At 43.8% G+C, this 26,865-nt stretch overlaps 1 protein-coding gene across 6 annotated transcripts in view; it reads left to right on the plus strand.

Moving 5' to 3' along the window:
• Positions 1-11,612, plus strand: part of vps4a (vacuolar protein sorting 4 homolog A) — a 157,370-nt gene extending 145,758 nt beyond the window's left edge. For all 6 annotated transcript variants that reach the window (XM_068650942.1, XM_068650944.1, XM_068650940.1 and 3 more), the window contains one exon: positions 8,476-11,612. In XM_068650942.1, coding sequence (XP_068507043.1) covers positions 8,476-8,581 — 106 coding nt within the window. In that variant the 3' untranslated portion in view covers positions 8,582-11,612. The remainder of the gene's footprint in view (positions 1-8,475) is intronic.
• Positions 11,613-26,865: the final 15,253 nt, after the last annotated feature.

Genomic DNA, 26,865 nt, shown 5'->3' on the forward strand with positions numbered 1-26,865 from the left:
TAGGTAGGCAAAAGATGAAGAGTTGAAAGTTGGAATGGGTTGAATCGGTTGAACAATGTAGAAATTACAGTAGAAAAACGAAATTTTGGAGATTTTGGTTGAATTTCAAATTTGGAATTTTTGGTAAGTGGGAAGTTGTGGAATAGGTAGGCAAAAGATGAAGAGTTGAAAGTTGGAATGGGTTGAATCGGTTGAACAATGTAGAAATTAGAGTAGAAAAACAAAATGTTGGAGAATTTGGTTGAATTTCAAATATGTAATTTTTTGGTAAGTGGGAAGTTATGGAATAGGTAGGCAAAAGATGAAGAGTTGAAAGTTGGAATGGGTTGAATCGGTTGAACAATGTAGAAATTAGATTAGAAAAACGAAATTTTGGAGAATTTGGTTGAATTTCAAATTTGGAATTTTTGGTAAACGGGAAGTTGTGGAATAGGTAGGCAAAACATGAACAGTTGAAAGTTGGAATGAGTTGAATCGGTTAAAAAATGTAGAAACTAGAGTAGAAAAACAAAATTTTTGAGAATTTGGTTGAATTCCAAATTTGGAATTTTTGGTAAGTCGGAAGTCGTGGAATAGGTAGGCAAAAGATGAAGAGTTGAAAGTTGGAATGGGTTGAATCGGTTGAACAATGTAGAAATTAGAGTAGAAAAACAAAATTTTGGAGAATTTGGTTGAATTTCAAATATGGAATTTTTGGTAAGTGGGAAGTTGTGGAATAGGTAGGCAAAAGATGAAGAGTTGAAAGTTGGAATGGGTTGAATCGGTTGAACAATGTAGAAATTAGATTAGAAAAACGAAATTTTGGAGAATTTGGTTGAATTTCAAATTTGGAATTTTTGGTAAACGGGAAGTTGTGGAATAGGTAGGCAAAACATGAACAGTTAAAAGTTGGAATGGGTTGAATCGGTTGAACAATGTAGAAATTAGATTAGAAAAACGAAATTTTGGAGAATTTGGTTGAATTTCAAATTTGGAATTTTTGGTAAACGGGAAGTTGTGGAATAGGTAGGCAAAACATGAACAGTTGAAAGTTGGAATGAGTTGAATCGGTTAAAAATGTAGAAATTAGAGTAGAAAAACAAAATGTTGGAGAATTTGGTTGAATTTCAAATATGGAATTTTTGGTAAGTGGGAAGTTGTGGAATAGGTAGGCAAAACATGAACAGTTGAAAGTTGGAATGAGTTGAATCGGTTGAAAAATGTAGAAATTAGAGTAGAAAAACAAAATTTTTGAGAATTTGGTTGAATTCCAAATTTGAAAATTTGGAATTTTTCATAAGTTGGAGGTTGTGGAATAGTTAGAAAAAGATGAACAGTTGAAAGTTGGAATGGGTTGAATCGGTTGAAAAACGTAAAAGTTAGAGTGGAAAAACGAAATTTTGGAGAATTTGGTTGAATTTCAAATTTGGAATTTTTGGTAAGTGGGAAGTTGTGGAATAGGTAGGCAAAAGATGAACAGTTGAAAGTTGGAATGAGTTGAATCGGTTGAACAATGTAGAAAAAAGTGGAATGATGTAAATGTGAAATGTCGAATCTGCCATTAAGAATGAATGGGGAAAAATTTGTCGTAAGTTCGCGATGCCGAATGATGTTGAAATGAGTTAAATTTCTTGAGAAATGCGGAAAATAGAAGTACAATACCAAATTTTGGAGACTTTGGTTGAATTTCAAATTTGAAAGTTTGGAATTTTTGGTAAGTGGGAGGTTGTGGAATAGGTAGGCAAAAGATGAACAGTTGAAAGTTGGAACGGGTTGAAACGGTTAAAAAATATAGAAGTTAGAGCAAATCTTGAATCCCCATAGAGAATGAATGGAATTAAAAGAAAAAGCAATTGCACCAAATTTTTTTGAAATTTGGAACAAAAGGAAAAAAAACGGCTTCAGGAGGTTCACCTTTGGTGTTAAAATGTTGAAACTGGTTTAATCGGACAAAAATTGCAAAAGTTAGCTAAAATGTAGCTATTTAGGGCACTTAATGTTGAAATAAGGTCACTTCCGGTTTGATTTGGGTCACTTCCGGTTTGATTAGAGGCACTTCCGGTCCATCTGAGGTCACTTCCGGTTTATTTGGGTCACTTCCGGTTTAAAAAGGTCACTTCCTGTTTGATTTGGGGTCACTTCCGGTTTACCCGAGGTCACTTCCTGTTTACCTAAGGTCACTTCCGGTTTGATTTGGGGCACTTCCGGTTCATTCTACGTTCAATGGGAGCACTTCAGGGTCAATCCAAGATGGCCGCCACACTGGAAGTGGGGGTCAAGGGTTGAATTGTGTAAGCATAGTGGAAGTGGGGGTGAAGGGGGTGAATATGGTAAGGATGAGGTGACCAAAGTGAATAAAGTTGGAATGGGTTGAATCGTTTGAAAAATGTAGAGATTAGAGTAGAAAAACAAAATTTTGTAGAATTTGGTGTGAATTTCAAAATTGAAAATTTGGAAATTTTGGTAAGTGGGAAAGTGTAAAATAGGTAGGCAAAAGATGAACAGTTGAAAGTTGGAATGGGTTGAATTGGTCAAAAAATGTAGAAATTAGAGGTGAAAAACGAAATTTTGTGAAATTTTGTCAAAATTGTTAACGTGAAAATGTGAAATTTTTGAATGTGGCAATTTTGGGAATGTCGAGAATCATTCCGAATGTGGTTTGAATGTGCTGAATGACGTGAATTTAAAAGTGGAAAGACATAAATGTGAAATGTCGAATCTGCCATTAAGAATGAATGGGGAAAAATTTGTCGTAAATTCGCGAATTTTGCGAAATCGGAAAAATTTCGGAACGAGAAAAATGGAAGCACTCATCTCGTGAATATTTGGAATACGTCAAAAGTGGAACGGAGTGAATCGGATGAATTATGTGGAAGAAGAAGCGGGACAAAAAAGTGGCGGGAATAAAATAGAAGAATAATAATAATAGAGAATGGTGTAGAATAACATATGTGTGAAGGCCATCGCCTTCACACAATAATAGAGAATGGTGTAGAATAACATATGTGTGAAGGCCATCGCCTTCACACAATAATAATAATAGAGAATGGTGTAGAATAACATATGTGTGAAGGCCATCGCCTTCACACAATAATAGAGAATGGTGTAGAATAACATGTGTGAAGGCCATCGCCTTCACACAATAATAATAATAGAGAATGGTGTAGAATAACGTGTGTGAAGGCCATCGCCTTCACACAATAATAATAATAATAATAGAGAATGGTGTAGAATAACATATGTGTGAAGGCCATCGCCTTCACACAATAATAATAATAGAGAATGGTGTAGAATAACATATGTGTGAAGGCATCACCTTCACACAATAATAGAGAATGGTGTAGAATAACATATGTGTGAAGGTCATCGCCTTCACACAATGAATGGCTTCTGGTTTTTGAAATGTACCGTATTTTTCGGACTAAAAGTCGCTCCGGAGTACAAGTCGCATCAGCCATAAAATGCACAATAAAGAGGAAAAAACATATATACGTCGCACCAGAGTTTAACTCGCATTTTGGGGGAAATTTATTTGACAAAATCCAACACCAAGAACAAACATGAGCCAGCAACAACAGGCTAAACGATACGGTATGCTAATGTGACATAAACACAAACAAGGAGCTGAGAACGGGCCTGACGTAACATTAATAGTTATCCAAATAACTATTATATAAACAACAATATTATCAAACCGTGTCACTCCAAATCATTAAATCCATCGATCGAATTCTTCATTCTTTATGTAAACAACACCGCGTGTGCGCTGCGCCGCTGACATCGGACTCGTCGTCAGTTGCAGTTCAAATTATTCCACAGGCCCATATAACGATATATAAACTATATATCAAATAACAATTATATAAACAACAATATAATCAAACCATCTGTGTCACTCCAAACTAAACTAAAGTGCAATCACATTTTCAAATGAATGGCTTCTGGTTTTTGAAATGTAAATAAACCAATCTACTGCGATAAACAACAAAATTGCAATAACTGCCATAACCATCAAAGTGAAGTCTAACTGTAACAGTAGTTTTGAAACAAATCTGAATAAGGAAAAACATTGCAATAAAATAATGCAAACTGCTACCGCTATTGTTGGGGAGCCTGGGGAATGTGTAGGGGGTTGGCTCGGATGGTTATGCTCTTTTCACCCCCGGGTGTCGGTCAGAACACAGGAGGGAAGACGTGGTTCAGTTTTTATTGCTTTACCGAATTATTGGCAAAAAAGTAACAGGCACATAGGGGCATACAGACATACTGGCAAAAGGGTATAGGCACACGTTTGGTTGTAAGGATGTGAGAGCAGGTGTGTGTAGTGTACATGGGTGAGTCTGGGTGTGTGGATGTGATTCTTATGTGTGTGATTATTGTATGAACGGTGTGTGGGGTGTGTGTTTGTGTGGTGTGCGTGTGTGTGTGTGTGTGTGTGTGTGTGTGTGTGTGTGTGTGTGTGTGTGTGTGTGTGTGGTGTGTGGTTCTGCAACAGACAGAAATACAGCACATCAGTCAACGCTCAATTTATGACGTCACACAACACTAGTAGACGGCACACATTACATAACTAACTGCGTGTAACGGTTCCGCTATACTAAATAACCATAAATGAAATACTCTCGGCAACACACAAAACATCAGTCATCGAGACAACAAAATACATTTGCTGGCAACTGTTAGTCGCCGTGCCGCTGCGTAACGGCTACTCGCACGATGCGAGGCAAACTTAAAGGAGCGCACACATGATACAAACCGCAATCAGACAAACGGCACAACGATAGACAGTAGTAACAATGAAATGTATATACCGTATTTTTCGGACTATAAATCGCGTTTTCTCCATAGTTTGGGTGGGGGAGGCGACTTATATGTGAAATTATTCACAAATTTTTACTTGATCATTATTACATTACTTACTACTATAGTTGATCACTTCACATGTTATTTTCACTTATAACCACATGAGAGCGCACTATGGCTGTGGAATAATTGGAGCCTCACTGACAATGACTTCCATTCACTGACTTCCGAGTCAGGAGATTTAATGATTTGGAGTGACACAGATGGTTCGATAAAGTACTTATTTATGTTATAGTTACGTATTTGATATATAGTTTATTTAGAGTAGCAACGTCTATGTTGTTCGACTTCAGTAGTTTCTGATTGTCTAGCGAGGCCGTGAAGGCAGCAAGGGGGGTGGGGATTTTTTTTAAACCAAATCACCAGCAGGGAAATATGCAAAGAATAAACTGTTGTTACAAATAAGCACCATTTAGTACAAGATTTAGTAGTTCTTTCACCTCCGTGGATGGAAGTCGGGGGCCGGTGCTCGGCCGGGTGGCTGTCCGGGGACGCTGGATTGGGCTCGGACATGGCTTTTACGCACGCCCGGTCCGATTCTATGGACCTCTCTTCCACCTCCATTGCTGGAAGTGCCACCTCCGGGGATGGAAGTGAACTATTTGTTATAGTTATTTGATAGATTTTATTTGGTATAGCAACTTGTATATGTTTTTATCGTTACAGTTCAGTAGTTGTTGGCTCATTAAACTCTTGTTTTATTAAATAAAGACTGGTTAACAAACCCACGTCTTTCCATGTACTTTAACGCTACAATATAGTCATATCCTACATCTGTGGAATAACGACGAGGCTGTCGTCAGGGCGCACGCGCGGCGTTGTTGACAAAGGACGAGGAATTTCATCAATGGATTTAATGATTTGGAGTGACACAGATGGTTTGATATTATTGCTTATATATAATAGTTATTTGATATATAATTTATATATCGTTATATGGGCCTGTGGAATATTTTGAAGTGCAAGCGCCGTCAGCGGCGCGGACCCATTGTTGACATAAAGGACGATCGATGGATTTAATGAATTGGAGTGACACAGATGGTTTTATAAACGTGTTATTTATGTAATAGTTATTTGAATAACTCTGAAAGTTACGTCAGGCCCGTTCTCAGCTCTTCGTTTGTGTTTATGTTTATCAACTACAGTTCAGTAGTTGTTGGTTCATTGAACTCTTGTTTTGTTAAATAAAGATCGGTTAACAAACCCACGTCTTTCCATGTACTTTGTTAACGCTACAATATAGTCATATACTACATCTGTGTAATAACGACGAGGCTGTCGTCAGGGCGCACGCACGGCGTTGTTGACAAAGGACGAGGAATTTGATCGATGGATTTAATGATTTGGAGTGACACAGATGGTTTGATATTATTGCTTATATATAATAGTTATTTGATATATAATTTATATATCGTTATATGGGCCTGTGGAATATTTTGAAGTGCAAGCGCCGTCAGCGGCGCGCACCCATTGTTGACATAAAGGACGATCGATGGATTTAATGAATTGGAGTGACACAGATGGTTTTATAAACATGTTATTTATGTAATAGTTATTTGAATAACTCTGAATGTTACGTGAGGCCCGGTCTCAGCTCTTCGTTTGTGTTTGTCACGTTAGCATACCGTATCGTTTAGTCTGTTGTTGCTCGTTCATGTCTGTTCTTGGTGTTGGATTTTGTCGAATAAATTTCCCCCAAAATGCGACTTGTACTCCGGAGCGACTTATATATGTTTTTTTTCACGTTATTGTGCATTTTATGGCTAATGCGACCTATATTCTGGAGCGACATTTAGTCCGAAAAATATAGTACATTTATTTGATATATCTAGTCTGATGTCAGCGGCGCACGTAGTTCCGGAGTCAACAGCTGTGGTTTTTTTTTCTTTTTAAGTGACACGGAAGACGAAGATTCTGATGGATTTATTGATTTGGATTGACACAGATGGTTCAATAAATTTGTTGTTTATATTATTTGATATATAGTTTATATATTGTTATATGGGCCTGTGGAATAATTTGAAATGTAACTGACAACAACAAGTCCGACATTAGCAACACGCCGCACATGCGGCGTTGTTTACAGAAAGGATGAAGCATTCGATCGATGGATTTATTGATTTGGAGTGACACAGATGGTTTGATAAACGTGTTCATTATGTTCTAGTTGTTTGAATAATGTTAATGTTACGTCAGGCCCATTCTCAGCTCCTCGTTTGTGTTTGTCACGTTAGCATATCGTATCGTTTAGCCTGTTGTTGGTTCATATCTGTTCTTGGTGTTGGATTTTGTCAAATAAATATCCCCCAAAATGCGACTTATACTCCGGTGCGACTTATATTTTTTTCCCCTTTATTTGCATTTTATGGCTGATGCGACTTGTACTCCGGAGCAACTTTTAGTCCGAAAAATACGGTACTCACTTTGTGTCAAAGACGCACACGATCACAGCAACATACTCAGTCGATAACAGCAACCTTTAACTTACCGCTGCGCACAAGCTCCAACAATCGCGATAAGCTGAGGTAACTCACCCGAGCAGTGACTGGGGAGGCACTGACGTCCCCCCCAGCCTCCCCCCCACAATTTGTCCGGCACCTAACCGTGTCACAAAAAAAGGTTGGGGAACGCTGCTCTCGTGTGACTTATTCATCATTTAATTTGAACAATTTTAATTAAAATCTCATATCAGCAGTCTTCACACATAAAAACACTCAATAAAGCACATGGAATCAAAAACTTGTTTTCGATCGTGCGTACCACTCCGTTCCAAGGCCCGTTGTCCGAATCAAACTTTTTAACTCCGGAGTTGCTCTTCCTTTAAAGTCAAAAGTTAAAGTCCCAATGATCATCGTCACACACACATCTGGGTGTGGTGAAATTTGTCCTCTGCATTTAACCCATCCCCATGTGATTTTGATCCATCCCCTGGGGGAGAGGGGAGCAGTGAGCAGCAGCGGTGCCGCGCTCGGGAATCATTTGGTGATCTAACCCCCCAATTCCAACCCTTAATGCTGAGTGCCAAGCAGGGAGGCAATGGGTCCCATTTTTATAGTCTTTGGTATGACCCGGCCGGGGTTTGAACCCACAACCTTCCAGTCTCAGGGCGGACACTCTACTACTAGGCCACTGAGCTGGCCTCCTGCATTATGGCTAATGCGACCTATATTCTGGAGCGACATTTAGTCCGAAAAATATAGTACATTTATTTGATAAATGACCTCCTGCTTTGACCGAAAATCCATAGTTGAAAATCGTTTGGATATGTAATCCTCCATTGTAAAACGAAATGTAAAAATGATGGAAAAAAAACGAATGTAAAACGAAATAAATGGACGACTGCTCCTCAGTTGTTCACTATAAATTTGAGCTGCAGATCTCTTATTCTACAGGTAGGCCCATGAAGCATCCCGGGATCACTAGCAGCCCCTGCCATAAGGCTGGAGAACCTTATAAAATAAATCCCTAATAAAAATGCTGCCCCCGCGACCTGACTCCAGTGATAAGTTGGCTTGTGCTATAAAAGTACTTGACAGCTCCCGTAAAGTCCTGGAAAGTAATTTCAAGATAAGAGTGAGAACCTTGAAATTGTGTAACAAGATAGAGTAATGATTTTCTTGTTTCCACTTGCAGACGGACATGCTGCGGTCTCTTTCCACAACTCGTCCAACAGTCAACACTGAAGATCTGCTCAAGGTCAAGAAGTTCACAGAGGACTTTGGGATGGAGGGCTGAATGACAGATTTCCCCAACGTTAAATGAATCAAACTGCCCCTAGTATTCTTATCATTGTACCATGCTCTATAGCCTTACCTCACCTGACTGCAACTAGTTTATTGCCTTTCTTGGATTTGTTCAAGAAAAGGATCTAGTCAAATGCCCAAAAGCTGTTATTGGCCGTTCAAACATTAAAAAACATTACATTGTGCTAAGTACCGAGCCTTTTTTCAAGGAATCTGTAATTGCGAGCTTTTGTGACAGTTTTACAATCAGGAACTAAAAATTAGAATAATAGAAAATGCCATTAATTTGCTGTAATTTAAATTTGTTGTATTGAGATATATAGGTACCGTATTTTCCGAAGTGTAAGTCGCACCGGAGTATAAGTCGCACCAGCTTTAAAATGCACAATAAAGGGAAAAAACATATATATAAGTCGCACCTGAGTATAAGTCGCATTTTGGGGGGAAATTTATTTGACAAAATCCAACACCAAGAACAGACTAATAGGCAACAGGCTGAACGGTACAGTATGCTACTGTTACATAAACACATAAAAAAGGAACCGAGAGCGTGCCTGACGTAACATGTTAAGTTATTCAAATAACTATATTATAAATAAGTTTATCGAACCGTCTGTGTCACTCCAAATCATTAAATCCATCGAAATCTTCTTCCTCTGTGTGACTTATAAACAACTCCGCTGACTCCGGAAGCAAATGCGGCGCTGACGTCAGACTCGTCGTCAGTTGCGGTTCCAATTATTCCACAGGCCTATATAACTATATATAAACTACAGTGAAACCTCGGTTTTCGACCACAATCCGTTCCAGAAGGCGGCTAGAGAAGTGAATCAGTCGAATTCCAAATCTATTTTTCCCATTACAAATAATGGAAAAAAATTAAATCCGTTCCAAGACAAAAACCCCCCGCCTTTTTTAAGCATTTTTTCATTTGCGCACTTTTGTCCAATCGCGCAACTGCAGCACGCCGCCTAACGCGCAACCGTAGCGTGCCGCCGATCGCGCAACTGCACCGCGCTGGTCGCATTATTATCGCTTAAATTTAGAAAATATTTTTAAAGTCCTGATGTACTTTCCAAAATTTAAGTGGACCTCAGTGCGCAGGGAGCTTAATTTGGTCTGATCGCGCAACCGCAGCGCGCCGGGCGCTCACTGTCGCATTGCTTTAAGAGCGAGCGTCTTTGTGTTATAGGCTGGCTTTACTGCTCCCATTTGCTTTCTTTGGAGGCATGATTGTCAATACAATCCTCAAAGTAACAAAAATACAATAACGAACGGAGTCAGTCGGCATCCGGGCTGGGCGGTCGGGTTTTCTCGGGTCCTTTCGGCTCATCTGGCGAGGTTCGACCTCCGAATTTTGTTCGACAACCGAAGCAAAAAAATCTCGAATTTTTCGTTCGAATTCCGATTTGATCGAGAAGCGAGACGTTCGAAAACCAAGGTTTGACTGTATATATAAAATAACAAACATAAATAACAAGTTTGTCGAACCATCCGTATCACTCCAAATCATTAAATCCGTCGAAATCTTCGTCCACTGTGTCACCTATAAACAATTCAGCTGACTCCGGAAGTAGATGCGGCGCTGACGTCAGACTTATCGTCAGTTGCAGTTCCAATTATTCCACAGGCCTCGAGCGCCCTTATGCGGTTTAGAGTGAAAATAACATGTGAAGTGATATACAGGGTCCGGCAAAATGATCTGACACATTTGTAGGTTTAATAAAACGCAAATAAATTGAAGAAACAAAAAAGTTTTTTTTTTTTTTTTGAAAAGTACATATCATGCCGTTTTGTTTTGTTTAATTTTATTTTCGTTTCATTTTCGAATAACGTTATTTTGGTCTTACCGCTGCCACATTTTCTGGCGTTCTGACGGTTGATTCTCGTTTCAATGCTGATCCACTGGCTCTGAAGTTAGTAACCCATGACAAGATTGTGTTTCGAGCAGGTACGGGATCATGTCTACCAAGTCTGAAGCGCAAACTGAACGCTCGCTGTGTTGCAGTTAGATTCCTTCTTGATAAACATTTCCACAATGTAAGCGCGATGCTCACCAGTCCAATTCATGTTAGCAACTGAAACGAAATAAAATAACATTATTCGAAAACAAAATGAAAATGAAATGAAACAAAACGGCATATGTACTTTTAGAAAGAAAAAAAAACATCTTTGTTTCTTTAATTTATTTGCATTTTATTAAACCTACAAATATGTCAGATCATTTTGCCGGACCCTGTACTAGTAAGTAATATGTTAATGATCAAGTAATAATGTGTTAATAATTTGACATGTAAGTCGCTCCTAAGTATAAGTCAAACTACGAAAAAAAAACTGCGATTTATAGTCCGGAAAATACGGTATTTGTTTGAGATTGTCATTGTTTTTTGGGCGAAATCACAAGTACCAGTATCAGTGCTTGAGTATTGGTGACTACTCAAGAATTGTACGTTTTATGTGACAAGCTCTTCATATCAGCATTCCTAAACAATGAAAATAAGTAAAACAAAATTTCTCAGTCAACAATGTCCATTTGTTGATGATTTAGCACTGAGACTTTATTTCCCCAAAATATTTGATTAAAGTCAAAGAAGATTGGTCAAGCTTATTCTGCTCCTAATTCTTATGAATACTGTTCATTAATGCATCCAACAGCATGCAGTCTTTCATTTCACTCAATTATTTACTACAGAATAAACAGTTTTCTCGTTAATGAGTCCAAGTCCCTTCTCTCTTGGCGAAGGTTAAAAGACATCAATCCTCTGGACTTGCTGCATCTTCATTTAGCCTTTTTGTCAGCTGCTGCAAGTTGAAGACTGGTTCCTCATGGTACCAGGAATCTATCTTTGACCAAGATACAAGTTTATGTGGAAGAAATAGCTTATGTATGCTGTGAGCGCATCATTGTATTCATGTGGAGGTGTAACACTGTGAAGGGTCATCATTAATTGTTCCTGTCAGGCCCACTTTTGCGACTGGTCATGTTAACATTACCACTAAGGTGCATTAATAAACATTGACATTTCAGGGGTTTGGACATTTTTTTATATGCTGCCACATCAAGAGCAAGTACTGTACACATTATGAATTTGTGAATATCAGCTGTAATAATTACTCTGTGAGGCATGAAGTCAACTAACTTGTGGCACATTTCAGGTGTTATTCCACTCCAAAATTATTAACAACATTCCACAAAGCATTCACATTTCTTGGTTTTGCTTAGCAAGCAGCTTTTTTCATGGTACCCTACAAGTTTTGATTGGATTTAGGTTCAGGGATTCGGCCGGCCATGCCAAAACAATTTTGTTGGTTGTAAAACATTTTGCTCGTTTACCGGTGTGTATGGGGTCGTTGTCTTGTTGAAACAGCCATTTCAAGGGCATGTTCTCTTTAGCACAAGGCAACATGAGGCACGGAACATTGTCCACTCAGACTCAATGTGCCCCGCCTCCTCCAGGACGTGGGAAAAGCTCTGCGGAAGGTGGGAATTGAAGCTCTTTCTGACAGGGAATTCTGCCAGATGTTCCCAATACGTTTGGGTCTGCCAATCTTCCCCCACCATTGGAGCCAACACACCACCAGGTGGTGATCAGTTGACAGCGCTGCTCTTCTCTTCGCCCGAGTGTCCAAAACGTACAGCGGCAAATCCAATGACACGGTTGCAACGTTGATAAACTGTGTCCTAGGCTGTCCTGGTGCCACGTGCACATATGGACACACTTATGTTTGAACATGGTGTTATTTATAGACAATCCGTGGCGGGCACAGAAATCCAGTAACAAATCATCTGTGAGCCGTGCTTTATTTGGCCCCTCACCAAGGACCCTTTTGCCATGGGTGACCCTGCCAGGGACATAAAGCCCCAAAAAAACTCTTAGGAGCATTAGGACACGCAAAATTTCACCGCACCCAGTTGTGTGTGTGACAATCATTGGGACTTTAACTTTAAACCCCTCCACTACGAAAGGTAATGACTCACGCAGTAATGTCAATTTGGATCAATATCTTTATTGGGGCTATTTGATCTTGGCTGGTGATTTAGTTCCAAATGTGTGTTAACACAATTTGAAACCAAATCAAATCTTACGACAATTGATGAGCTGGGCTCATGAATCATTTTCATAGGGCTTAAACATACCTCAATTTGCAAATGTTTCCAATTCTTCCTGTGTGCTCATCTGCGGTTTGGTATTCTATGGAGATGATCTGTTTGGTTATACGTACATTTTGCAGTTTGCTGTCCAAGTGTCTTGTATTTTCCCTTCCTTCTTCAGCTTTCCATGGAACGTTTACATTTTGTTTGTGAAAAATCTTGTTAATATACTAGACATTTGGTCCCCTTACAATTTTTCTCCCTGTTTCAGTAGAACAATTTTGTGCTTTGTGCTTGTAAATGTTAGTAGTACAGCACGCTTATCACTGACTCAACTTCCAGTATCTCCTCTTTTGGGAAGCAGGCGGCATGAATCCACATTTCCGAAATTCAGCGTTGTGTTTTTGTTGTTAAAAACTCCACCACTTCCTCCTCATCGCCATCTTCTGCCCCATTTTGATATCCCAGTGACATGGCATAGTTTCTAGGCAAGATCCCACGACCTGTGATTGAATCGTTGATCTTATCCTGCTGATTCCATTCTGCTGGTGAGGGTTTTGTCATAAATGATGGAAACAAAATGGCCCTTCAGAGACACCGAGAGAGGAAAATAAAAACTAACCCTGATCCGTTTTTCATAAACCTACAAAAATTTGCAGGCAGGCTTAGCACACCAAAATGTACGATATGTCCATTGCAGCCATAGAAAAAATGAAAAGGAAAGGAGTTATAAACTTTTGAATAGCCAATTTTGGCCCATTTTTGCACATTTACAGAAATCGCAATTTTTGATGGCACCGAGCCCTTCAATAGATCCAACTGAAAATATGTCAGAACAGATTGAAGACCTGCATCGTGTTCTATGTTGAATTTTGTGAGGGTGTGGCTATTATGGTGCCACAAAGTGTGATCGGGCCTAGCCGAGCTTTGACTTTGAAAGCTGCTTTAACATAACCTACATGATCCCATCTTGTCAAAATGTTTACACATTTGATGAGAGGCTTGGCCTGATGACACCTATTAACTTATTTTTCATTGTAGTAGTAACGCCACCTACTAGGAAAAGGAAATTAATGTTCTACTCTTTCATGGTTTTCTCCCAGCAAGTTAACCATATCTACAGTAATCCCTCACCAATTTGCGCTTCACCTTTTGTGGCTTCACTTTTTGGCGTCTTTTTATAAGAAAGTAATGGGGAAAACAATTAGCGGCAAGCGAGACTAACCGACCAGGTGTGACGGGAGAACGGTGTTTAAATACATTCTTATAGTACTCTTGGCTGCAGTCCTGCAAGAGGGCGACTCTACCTAGCCTGTGTGATGTGTGACCTTGCAGTCTTGACTGAGATCAACTACTACTTAAGACAATGAAAGCAAGAGAAAGGTCACAGCGATATGAGCACTGATAGCCCAGGGCGTGACTGTGAGCAGTGTGCTCACACAGTCACTGCGGACGTGACTGAGGACGAGCGCGTGAGGTGCGGCATCTCGCTGCCTGCGAGGGAAAAGCACCACCAGGTAGGAGTTGGGCATGTGACAATATTATTTACCGTATTTTCTGCACTATAAGGCGCACTCAAAAGCCTTTAATTCACTCAAAAAAACACAGCGCGCCTTATAGTCTTTATAGCCTTTTATTTGGACCAATTGGTGAATTTGTTGATCCATACTGGTTGTACACGGCGCTCTACCAAAATGTTTCAGCACGACTAGTAAATTACAAAGTTGCATCGTTTTCAGTGTTAAGGCAACCATGGTCAGGAAGTAATAGCGTTAAACACTGTGCTTACTGCCTTACTCTACTACTCAGCTCTGCCTTCAACACCATTGTGCCGCAGCGACTCATCTGCAAACTCGACGAGCTGGGCCTCAGTACCTCCCTCTGCAACTGGATACTGGACTTCCTCTGTCAGAGGCCTCAGGTGGTGCGTGTTGGCGACAAAATCTCCGCCAGCATCACGCTGAGCACGGGAGCCCCCCAGGGCTGCGTGCTCAGTCCATTGCTCTTCACCCTGCTGACGCATGACTGCACTGCGACCTACAGCGACAACCGCATAGTGAAGTTTGCTGACGACACGACTCTGGTGGGTCTCATCACGAAGGGCGACGAGACTCGGTACAGGTCGGAAGTTGACCTTCTGACCACGTGGTGCAGGGACAACAACCTCCTGCTGAACGTCGATAAGACCAAGGAAATGATTGTTGACTTCCGGAAGGGTCACACAACACACCTGCCGCTGATCATCGACGGTGCTGTGGTGGAGAGGGTGAGCTGCACCAAGTTCCTGGGGGTGCACATCAGTGAGGACCTCTCCTGGTCCGAAAACACCTCGTCACTGGCAAAGAAAGCTCAGCGCCGCTTGTACTTCCTGCGGAAGCTCAGGCGTGCATGTGCTCCTCAGGCAGTCCTGTCTACATTTTACCGTGGTACCATTGAGAGCGTCCTCACCAGTTGCATCGCTGTCTGGGGTGGTAACTGCACTGAACAGAACTTGAAGGCCCTGCAGCGCATTGTGAATACGGCTGGTAAGATTATTGGTGCTTCGCTACCCTCCCTGAAGGACATTTACACCTCCCATGTCGCCCGCAAGGCAACCTCGATTGCCAGAGATGTGAGTCACCCGGCTCACTCTTTGTTTGACCTTCTGCCCTCTGGGAAGAGGTACAGGAGCCTGCGCTCCCGCACCACCAGACTCGCAAACAGCTTCTTTCTCCAGGCTGTTAGGGCCCTGAACTCGCTACCCCCTTCTGCGTAGCGTGCGGCACTGTTGCGCTACTTTCGGGAATGTCTGCTGTACGCGCACTTGCTCCTTTTTTTTTTTTTTTTCTGCTCCTCCTATTTATTTATTGTTGTTTATTATTGTTGTTGTTGTGTTATTTATTCATTATTTATTCAGCACGCTTTTGTTATACTTGTTTACTTGTTGTCTGTTGTGAGCCATGTCTTGTCACCGTGGGATAGGGGGGAACGAAATTTCGGTTTCTTTGTGTGTCTTTGGCATGTGGAGAGATTGACAATAAAGCTGACTTTGACTTACTCCTAGTCCAACACAACTGTGTATAAAGACGCCAAAATGACACGCATGCCACTATCTGCCAATGGATTGTGGTTGCCTGGGCTGATATATCAGTCTCAACTGTGGTCCGAGCTTTCGCGAAGGCAAAAATAATAGCTGAACTGCCAGGGAATAGCACCGACACTGCCACGGATAATGAAAAGCCGGCCGGGCATAATGAATGCGGCACTCGCCCAACTGTTCAATTTGGACACGGAAGAGGAAGAATTCGACGGATTTGTGGACGGGGATATGTAAATATGTACATTAACATTTGAACAATGTTGTGTTATTGTGCAATGTTTGTATTTATATCGTTCAACTGTTAAAAAAAAAACCTCTTCAATTTGGACACAGAAGAGGAAGAATTCGACTGATTCGTGGACGTGGATATGTAAATATGTACATTAACATTTGAACAATGTCGAATTGTGCAATGTTTGTGTTGTATATCGTTCAACTGCTCACAAAAACTTCGATTCGGACACGGAAGAGGAAGAATTCGACAGATTTGTGGATGGGGATATGTAAATATGTACATTAATGTTTGAACGTTGCGTTATTGTGCAATGTTTGTATTGTATATCGTTCAACCATTCAAAAAAACTTTAATTCGGACACGGAAGATTAAAAAGTCGACAGATTCGTCGATGGGGATATGTAAATATACACATTAATGTTTGAATAACGTCGTGTTTTTGTGCAATGTTTGTATACTATATCATTCAACCGTTCAAAAAAACTTCAATTCGGACACGTAAGAGGAAGAATTTGACGGATGCGTGGGCAGGGGATATGTAAATAAGCACAATAATGTTGTGTTATTGTGAAATGTGTGTATTGTATGTCGTATTGTATATAAAGTTTGCCATATATAAAGTTTGACTGAATACCTCATTGACTGGTTTGACATTCCCTTTAGCACAGCTCCATCTAGTGGATACATAATGCAACCCCAGTCAACCCCAGTTAGCTACAGTAACATCTAACTATTAATTCTATTAGATGCGCCTTTTAAACCACTGAGCCCTATATATGTAAATATTTCTAAAATAAAACATTTAATGAAGGTACGGTTTATAATCCAGTGTGCTTTATAGTGCAGAAAATACAGTATTTTTTTTCTTTTATTTACTGTAAAGTTGTGGGAATGGTTTATGAAGCATAAAAGTATGGATGAGAGTTTATAAAGCCTTAATTCAGTGAATGAATACCGTAATTTCCGGACTATAAGTCGCGCTTTTTTTCATAGTTTGGGTGGGGGGGCGACTTATACTCAGGAGCGACTTATATGTTTTATTTCACAAATTTTTACTTGAGCATTAAGACATCACTTACTTACAAGTATATTGACCACTTCCCATGTTATTTTTAATATAGTTGATCACTTCACATGCTTTTATATCTTTATCTTGAACATATTCAAAACATAAAAAATAGAGAAAACATCAAATAAAGCAATTAACACTTTAAAGCACCATATCCAAGTCCACTGTCTGCTGTATGTACACTTGCTCTCTTTTTGCTCCTCTTATATTTATTATTATTATTTATTATTATTTGGCCCGTTCTCAGCTCTTTGTTTGTGTTTGTCACGTTAGCATACCTATCGTTTAGCCTGTTGTTGCTATTTAATGAATTGGAGTGACACCGATGGTTTTATAAACATGTTATTCATGTAATAGTTGTCCTTAATCACTCTATATGTTACGTCAGGCCCATTCTCAGCTCTTTGTTTGTATTTGTCACGTTAGCATACCTATCGTTTAGCCTGTTGTTGCTATTGTTTAGCCTGTTGTTGCTCGTTCATGACTGTTTTTGGTGTGGGATTTTGTCGAATAAATTGCCCCCCAAAATGCGACTTATACTCCGGAGCGACTTATATATGTTTTTTTCACTTTTTGGGGCATTTTATGGCTGGTGCGACTTATACTCCGGAGCGACTTATAGTCCGGAAAATACGGTACATAAATATACTGTTTCTACAAACCGAATTCGGTTGAATTTGGGAAATTGTGTAAAATGTAAATAAAAACAAAATACAACGATTTGAAAATCCTTCTCAACCCATATTCAATTGAATACACTACAAAACAACATTTTATGTTCAAACTGGTAAACTTAATTGTTTTTTTGCCAAATAATAATTAACTTAGAATTTCATGACTGCAACACGTTCAGTAGAAGTTGGGAAAGGTGGCAAAAAATACTGAGAAAGCTGAGAAAAGCTCATCAAACACCTATTTGGAACATCCCACATGTGATCAGGCTAATTGGGAAGAGGTGGGTACCATGATTGGGTAAAAAAGGAGCCTCCCCAAACATGCTCAGTCATTCACAAGCAAGGATGGGGCAAGGTTCACGACTTTGTCCACAACTGCGTGAGAAAATAGTTGAACATTTCTCAAAGCAAAATTGCAAGGAATTTCGGGATTTCAACATCTACGGTCCATAATATCATCAAAAGGTTCAGAGAATCTGGTGAAATCATTGCACGTAAGCGCCACGGCCGGAAACCAAGACCGAATGACTGTGACCTTCGATCCCTCGGACGGCACTGCCTTCAAAACCGACATGAATGTGTAAAGGATATCACCAAATGGGCTCAGGAAAACTTCAGAAAACCACTGTCAGTAATTACAGTTCGTCACTACATCAGTAAGTGCTGGTTAAAACTCTAGCATGCAAAGCAAAAGCCGTTTATGAACAACACCCAGAAACGCCGTCGGGTTCTCTGGGCCCGAGCTCATGTAAAATGGACTGATGCACAATGGAAAAGTGTTTTGTGGTCTGATGAGTCCACTTTTCGATTTGTTTTTGGAAACACTGGGTGTCGTGTCCTCCGGACCAAAGAGGAAGCGGACCATCCGGACTGTTAACGCAAAGTTCAAAAGCCAGCATCTGTGATGGTATGGGGGTGAATTAGTTCCCATGGCATGGGTGACTTACATTTCCGTGAACATAAATGCTGAAAAGTACATACAGATGCTGACATCCAAGCGACGTCTTTTTCATGGACGGCGCTGCTTATTTCAGCAAGATAATGCCAAGCCAGATTCTGCACCTGTTACAACAGCGTGGCTTCGAAGTAAAAGAGGAAGCGGACCATCCGGACTGTTATCAACGCAAAGTTCAAAAGCCAGCATCTGTGATGGTATTGGGGTGCATTAGTTCCCATGGCATAGGTGACTTACATTTCTGTGAAGGCAACATAAATGCTGAAAAGTACATACAGATTTTGGAGCAGCATTTGTTGCCATCCCCTCCGCGAGTCCTCACCTCACCGTGGTGGAGGGGTTTGCGTGTCCCAATGATCCTAGGAGCCATGATGTCTGGGGCTTCATGCCCCTGGTAGGGTCACCCATGGCAAAAGGGTCCCAGGTGAGGGAAGCTGAACACTTTCCATAACAGCTAGACAAAGAAGTTGCATGTTTTTTTGAGCCCCTTATGATGAAGAAGACATACCGTATTTGCCGGTGTATAAGTCGACTCGGTGTATAAGTCGACCCCCTAAAATTCGACGGAAATTTACGATTTTATGATATATCCTTTGTATAAGTCGAGCTCAATTGTTGCATTATATTAAACTTCAAAATTCAATCAGAAATATGCGAAATTTATTGACGAAATGTGTTCAAATTCCGGGAGGCCGGGCACATGGGCAGTGGCCGGAAATGGCTCCAGCCGAGCGGATCGGCTGTTTATAAGCACCGCAAAGGAGATCACGGAGCCTCATTCGACTTCCAGCGTCCAGCGCACTCGCGCACGCCGCCCGGCACCACCGGGAGGCCGTGCACACGCGCCAAGTGGCCGGAAATAGCTCCCGCCGAGCGGATCGGCTCTTTATAAGCACCGCGGAGGAGATCGCAGAGCCTCATTCGACAACCAGCAGCCGGCGAGCTCGCGCACGCCGCCCGGCACATCCTGGAAGCCGTGCGCACGCGCCAAGTGGCCGGGAATAGCTCCCGCACAGCGGATCGGCTGTTTATAAGCACCGCGGAGGAGATCGCGGAGCCTCATTCGACTTCCAGCAGCCGGCGAGCTCGCGCACGCCGCCCGGCACAGCCGGGAGGCCGTGCGCACACGCCGGGTGGCCGAAAATAGCTCCGGACGGCGGATCGGCACTTTATAAGCACTGCGGATGAAATCGCGGAGCCTCATTCGACTTCCAGCGGGCCCCGCACTCGCGCACGCCGCCCGGTTCAAATTTTCTAAGTGCCAACGGCTCTTGCGCCATAAAGAGTCCACCTCGGCTGGTTCCCCATGTCGGCCAGAGCAAGTGAAAATTCGGCCTCTTCCCCTGGAAGTCCGGCCAAGTTTGGCGAATATTTTCTAAGTGCCAACAACTCAACCGCCGTAAAGTGTCCGCCTCGGCTGGTTCCCCATGTCGGCCACCACAAGTGAAAATTCGGCCTCTTCCCCTGGAAGTCTGGCCAAGTTTGGCAAATATTTTCAAAGTGCGAACGACTCAACCGCCGTAAAGTGTCTGCCTCGGCTGGTTCCCCGTGTCGGCCACCGCAAGTGAAAATTCGGCCTCTTCCCCTGGAAGTCCGGCCAAGTTTGGCGAATATTTTCTAAGTGCCAACGACTCAACTGCCGTAAAGTGTCCGCCTCGGCTGGTTCCTCCGGTCGGCCAGAACAAGTGAAAATTCGGCCTCTTCCCTTGGAAGTCTGGCCAAGTTTGGCGAATATTTTCTAAGTGCCAACGACATTCATTTAGACATGGCAATTGAATGTTTACGTACCGGTAGTTATTGTCGTTGCTTGACGCGCGATGACTCGCACATTCGCTCAATACCCAGTACTTCCCCCTAGCAGTCATCGTCGCTGCCTGGCTTTCGATGTCCGTTATTGAGGTGAGAATATTTGAAATTGTTGCTGAGGATGCGTGTTAATGCGACGAACGCTTTATAATGATTCAGTTTCTCGCTGTTTGATGAGCCTGACGGACGCACACCCACGCACAATGAGATGCATGAGAAACGGCCTTGGTTACCATCACATTTGAAGCGATGAATACGAAGTTAAATTTTACGACTCGGTGTATAAGTCGAGGTCAATTTTTCTCGGTCGATTTTGGATCGAAAAAGGTCGACCAATACACCGGCAAATACGGTAGTATGGACTCCCTCGCCCGGACGCGGGTCACCGGGGCCCCCCTCCGGAGCCAGGCCTGGAGGTGGGGCTCAAAGGCGAGGCCACCTGTGGGAGAGGCCTAAGGGGTCGGGTGCATTGTGAGCTGGGCGGCGGCCAAAGGCAGGGACCTTGGCGGTCCGATACCCGGCTGCAGAAGCTGGCTCTTGGGACATGGAATGTCACCTCTCTGGCTGGAAAGGAGCCCGAGCTGGTGTGCAAGGCAGAAAAGTTCCGACTAGACATAGTCGGACTGGCCTCCACACACAGTTTGGGTTCCGATATAAGCCATCTTGAGAAGGGCTGGACTCTCTTCCACTCTGGAGTTGCCCACGGTGAGAGGTGTCGAGCAAGTGTGGGTATACTTATTGCCCCCCAGCTGGGCGCCTGCACATTGGGGTTCACCCCGGCGAACGAGAAGGTAGCCTCCCTCCGCCTTCGGGTGGGGGGACAGGTCCTGACTGTTGTTTGTGTCTATGCACCAAACGGCAGCTCAGTACCAACCCTTCTTGGAGTCCCTAAAAGATGTGCTAGAGAGCGCTCCTTCTAGGGACTCCATTGTTCTACTGGGTGACTTCAATGCTCACGTGGGCAATGACAGTGAGACCTGGAAGGGCGTGATTGGGAGGAACGCCCCCCCCCCCCCCCCGATCTGAACCCTAGCGGTGATCTATTGTTGGAATTCTGTGCTCGACACGGATTGTCAATAATGAACACCATGTTCAAGCATAAGGGTGCACATGTGTGCACATGGCACCAGGACACCCTAGGCCGTAGTTCGATGATCGACTTTGTAGTCATGTCATCGGATTTGCGGCCGCATGTTTTGGACACTCGGGTGAAGAGAGGGGCGGAGCTGTCAACTGATCACCACCTGGTGGTGGGTTGGCTCCAATGGTGGGGGAAGATGCCGGTCCGACCTGGCGGACCCAAACGTACAGTGAGGGTCTGCTGGGAATGTCTGGCAGACTCCCCTGTCAGGAAGAGCTTCAACTCCCACCTCCGGCAGGGCTTTTCCCACATCCCGGAGGAGGCAGGGGAAATTGAGTCCGAGTGGACCATGTTCCGCGCCTCCATTGTTGAGGCAGCCGATCGGAGCTGTGGCCGTAGGGTCGTTGGTGCCTGTCGTGGCGGCAATCCCCGAACCCGCTAGTGGACACCGGCGGTAAGGGATGCCGTCAAGCTGAAGAAGGAGTCCTATCGGCTGTTTTGGCCAGTGGGACTCCAGAGGCAACTGACAGATGGCCAAGCGGAATGCGGCTTCGGTGATTGCTGAGGCAAAAACTCCGGCGTGGGAGGAGTTTGGTGAGGCCCTGGAGAATGACTTCTGGACGGCTTCGAGGAAATTCTGGTCCACCATCAGGCATCTCAGGAGGGGGAAGCAGTGCACCGTCAACACTGTTTACAGTGGAGATGGCGTGCTGCTGACCTCGACTCGGGTCGTCGTGAGTCGGTGGGGAGAATACTTCGAAGACCTCCTCAATTCCACCTACACACCTTCCATTGTGGAAGCAGGACCTGGAGACTTTCCAATCTCTGGGGTCGAAGTCACTGAGGTAGTTAAAAAACTCCTCAGGGGCAAGGCCCAGAGGTGGATGAGACCCGCACGGAGTTCTGATAGGCTCTGGATGTCGTGGGGCTGTCATGGCTAACACGCCTCTACAACATTGCATGGACATCGGGGACAGTGCCTCTGGATTGGCAGACTGTGGTAGTGGTTCCCCTCTTTAAGAAGGGGGACCGAAGGGTGTGTTCCTATTACAGGGAAATCACACTCCTCAGCCTCCCTGGTAAGGTCTATTCAGGGGTGCTGGAGAGGAGGGTCCGTCGGGAGGTCGAACCTCGGATTTAGGAGGAGCAGTGTGGCTTTCGTCCTGGCTGTGGAACAGTGGACCAGCTCTACACCCTCGGCAGGATCCTCGAGGGGGCACGGGAGTTTGCCCAACCATTCCACATGTGTTTTGTGAACTTGGAGAAGGCGTTCGACCGTGTCTGTTGGGTTTACAACATTTATCTGAAATCAATCTCGGAGACGGTAGGTCTTTCTTGGCTTAGCGTTTTCTCCTGCGCAGAAGGGCGCACCCCGGACACAGCAAGTGTGGCTGAGATTCGCACTCTGCTCTGAGTTTAGCCGTGCTTTTATTGAGAGAGAAACAAAGGGGCAAGTGTACATGGTCGAATAGGTTTCCAGACAGGAAGAACATTCCATAGTTATATCCCATTACCACAGAACACAGGGGGTACTCTTATGGACGGGGCAGTATGGACGTCTCATGACCATTAGCTCAACAAAGACGTAGTCTTTAGTGCCTCTGGGAATACATTGCTGTGCCGTACTCATGACTTCAACTTAAATAAGACCTTTGTCCGCTTCAGCCGTCCCATGACAATCTCATGATCTGCACATGTCTAGCTAACTGTGGGGCTTATTGTATAGCGCGGCTAATGACTGCCATATGCCCCCAAGTCATTTTCACGAGGCCAGATTGGTCACATACTGCGGAGAATCTTGCACACAAAAGTAGTTACATAGAATCCAATGATAAAAAGTATATTATTTCCAACAGTGTCCCTCGGGAAGTTCTGTGGAGGGTGCTTCGGGGGTACGGGGTGCCGAGCCAACTGATAAGGGTGTATCGCCGATGCCAGAGTTTGGTCCGCATTTCCGGCAGTAAGTCGGATTCGTTCCCAGTGATGGTTGGACTCCGCCGAGGCTGCACCTTGTCACCGATTCTGTTCATAATTTTTATGGACAGAATTTCTAGGCGCAGCCGAGGCGTTGAGGGTGTCCGGTTTGGGGACCTCAGCATCGCGTCTCGACGCGGTGCTGTTGGCTTCTTCAAGCCGTGATCTCCAGCTCTCACTGGAGAGGTTTGCAGCTGAGTGTGAAGCGATCGGGATGAGGGTCAGCACCTGCCCAAATCCGAGTCCATGGTCCTCGGTCGGAAAAGTGTGGAATGCCCTCTCCGGATCGGGGATGAGACCCTGCCCCAAGTGGAGGAGTTCAAGTATCTTGGGGTCTTGTTCATGAGTGAGGGCAGGATGGAGCGTGAGATCGACAGGCGCCTCGGTGCAGTAATGCGGACTCTGTACCGGGCCGTCGTGGTAAAGAGAGAGCTGAGCCAAGAGGCAAAGCTCTCAATTTACCGGTCAATCTACGCTCCTACCCTATGGTCACGAGCTATGGGTCGTGACTGAAAGAACAAGATCCCGGATACAAGCGGCCGAAAAGAGTTTCCGCCGCAAGGTCTCCGGGCTCTCCCGTAGAGATAAGCTGAGAAGCTCGGTCATCCAGGAGAGCCTCGGAGTAGAGTCACTGCTCCTCCACGTTGAGAGGAGCCAGATGAGGCGGCTCGGGCATCTCATCAGGATTCCTCAGGAACGCCTCCCTGGGGAGGTGTTCCGGCCATGTCCCACCGGTAGGAGACCCTTTGATCGACCCATGCACTGGAGAGACTATGTCTCTTGGCTGGCCTGGGAACGCCTTGGGATCCCCGGGATGAGCTGGATGAAGTGGCTGGGGAGAGGGAAGTCTGGGAGTACCTCCTAAAGCCGGTGCCCCCGCAACCCGATCCTGGATAAGCGGAATAAAATGGATGGATGGATGGATGGATGGATGGATGGATGGATGGATGGATGGATGGATATGCTGCCATCCAAGCGATGTCTTTTTCATGGACGCCACTGCTTATTTCAGCAACATAATGCCAAGCCACATTCTGCACATGTTACAACAGCGTGGCTTCGAAGTAAAAGAGTCCAGGTTCTCCCCTGGCCCGCTTGCAGTCCAGACCTGTCTCCCATTGAAAATGTGTGGCGCATTATGAAGCATAAAGTACGACAGGGAAGACCCCGGACTGTTGAACAAATGAAGCAGTTCATCAAGCAAGAATGGGAAAGAATTCCACACAAGAAGCTAAGAGAATTAGTCTTCTCTCTTCCAAAACGTTTATTGAGTGTTATTAAAAGGAAAGGTGATGTAACGAAGTGGTAAACATGCCCTTTCCCAATTTCTACTGCACGTGTTGTAAATTATTATTTGAAAAATAAAATAAAAATTTATGAGTTTGAGCATTAAATATGTTGTCTTTGTAGTGTATTCAATTGAATATAGGTCGAAATGGATTTTCAAATCATTGTATTTTGTTTTTATTATCATTTTACACAATTTCCCAAGTTCAACCGAATCCGGTTTGTATTTCGCGGATTTTCAGTTATTGCGTGTGGTTCTGGAATGCACCTCCCCTCGATAATTGAGGGATCACTGTACGTCCTATTTGCTCAAAGGGTTTACGGCTTCAGGAGGCTAAAACACAAAGTTTGGTCATTTTCAAAGTTGGCGAATTTTCGTGAACTGTTTCCCAAGAAAACAACTAAGTGTGAGGGTCTAAACGTGCACGAACATTTATGAAACTTAACACACATATTAGGGCTGGCAAAATCATTAATTATTCATTAGATTAGTGTGTAATTTTGAAAAAAATGGCTCAGTAGCACCCTTGAGAAACCTTTAACAAAGCAGCTGCGTTTGTACGTTTCACCTTGAACAATGAAAATTTGGTGGTGTGGTACAGCCAAAGACCTACAAAAACGTCTCTTGAAGCCATTTACTAAACCTAACAGGAAGTCCACTGTTTGTCCATTTTTGGCTTTTACAGAGGTCATATAGTATTAAAGAAGTATTCCTAGAGGTTTTATCAGTTTCTCATGCTTCATCTAAAGATAGTCATGACAAACAATCCAACCAAAGCTTTTTATTTTTTCCAATACTGTTGCTGTGGCAACACACAGTTTGCCTAAAAAAAACCCAGACAGATTTTGATGGTCTTAACATTTGTCAAAACATATGAAAGTTGGTGCACACATCATACTAGGTACATTATTTGTTACTTTATAAACTTATTGCACCTTAAAAAAAACGAGAAGAACGAGAAGGTAGCCTCCCTCCGCCTTCGGGTGGGGGGACAGGTCCTGACTGTTGTTTGTGTCTATGCACCAAACGGCAGCTCAGTACCAACCCTTCTTGGAGTCCCTAAAAGATGTGCTAGAGAGCGCTCCTTCTAGGGACTCCATTGTTCTACTGGGTGACTTCAATGCTCACGTGGGCAATGACAGTGAGACCTGGAAGGGCGTGATTGGGAGGAACGCCCCCCCCCCCCCGATCTGAACCCTAGCGGTGATCTATTGTTGGAATTCTGTGCTCGACACGGATTGTCAATAATGAACACCATGTTCAAGCATAAGGGTGCACATGTGTGCACATGGCACCAGGACACCCTAGGCCGTAGTTCGATGATCGACTTTGTAGTCATGTCATCGGATTTGCGGCCGCATGTTTTGGACACTCGGGTGAAGAGAGGGGCGGAGCTGTCAACTGATCACCACCTGGTGGTGGGTTGGCTCCAATGGTGGGGGAAGATGCCGGTCCGACCTGGCGGACCCAAACGTACAGTGAGGGTCTGCTGGGAATGTCTGGCAGACTCCCCTGTCAGGAAGAGCTTCAACTCCCACCTCCGGCAGGGCTTTTCCCACATCCCGGAGGAGGCAGGGGAAATTGAGTCCGAGTGGACCATGTTCCGCGCCTCCATTGTTGAGGCAGCCGATCGGAGCTGTGGCCGTAGGGTCGTTGGTGCCTGTCGTGGCGGCAATCCCCGAACCCGCTAGTGGACACCGGCGGTAAGGGATGCCGTCAAGCTGAAGAAGGAGTCCTATCGGCTGTTTTGGCCAGTGGGACTCCAGAGGCAACTGACAGATGGCCAAGCGGAATGCGGCTTCGGTGATTGCTGAGGCAAAAACTCCGGCGTGGGAGGAGTTTGGTGAGGCCCTGGAGAATGACTTCTGGACGGCTTCGAGGAAATTCTGGTCCACCATCAGGCATCTCAGGAGGGGGAAGCAGTGCACCGTCAACACTGTTTACAGTGGAGATGGCGTGCTGCTGACCTCGACTCGGGTCGTCGTGAGTCGGTGGGGAGAATACTTCGAAGACCTCCTCAATTCCA

Source organism: Syngnathus scovelli, chromosome 6 (assembly GCF_024217435.2).
Source record: "Syngnathus scovelli strain Florida chromosome 6, RoL_Ssco_1.2, whole genome shotgun sequence".
NCBI classification, from domain to species: Eukaryota; Metazoa; Chordata; class Actinopteri; order Syngnathiformes; family Syngnathidae; genus Syngnathus; species Syngnathus scovelli.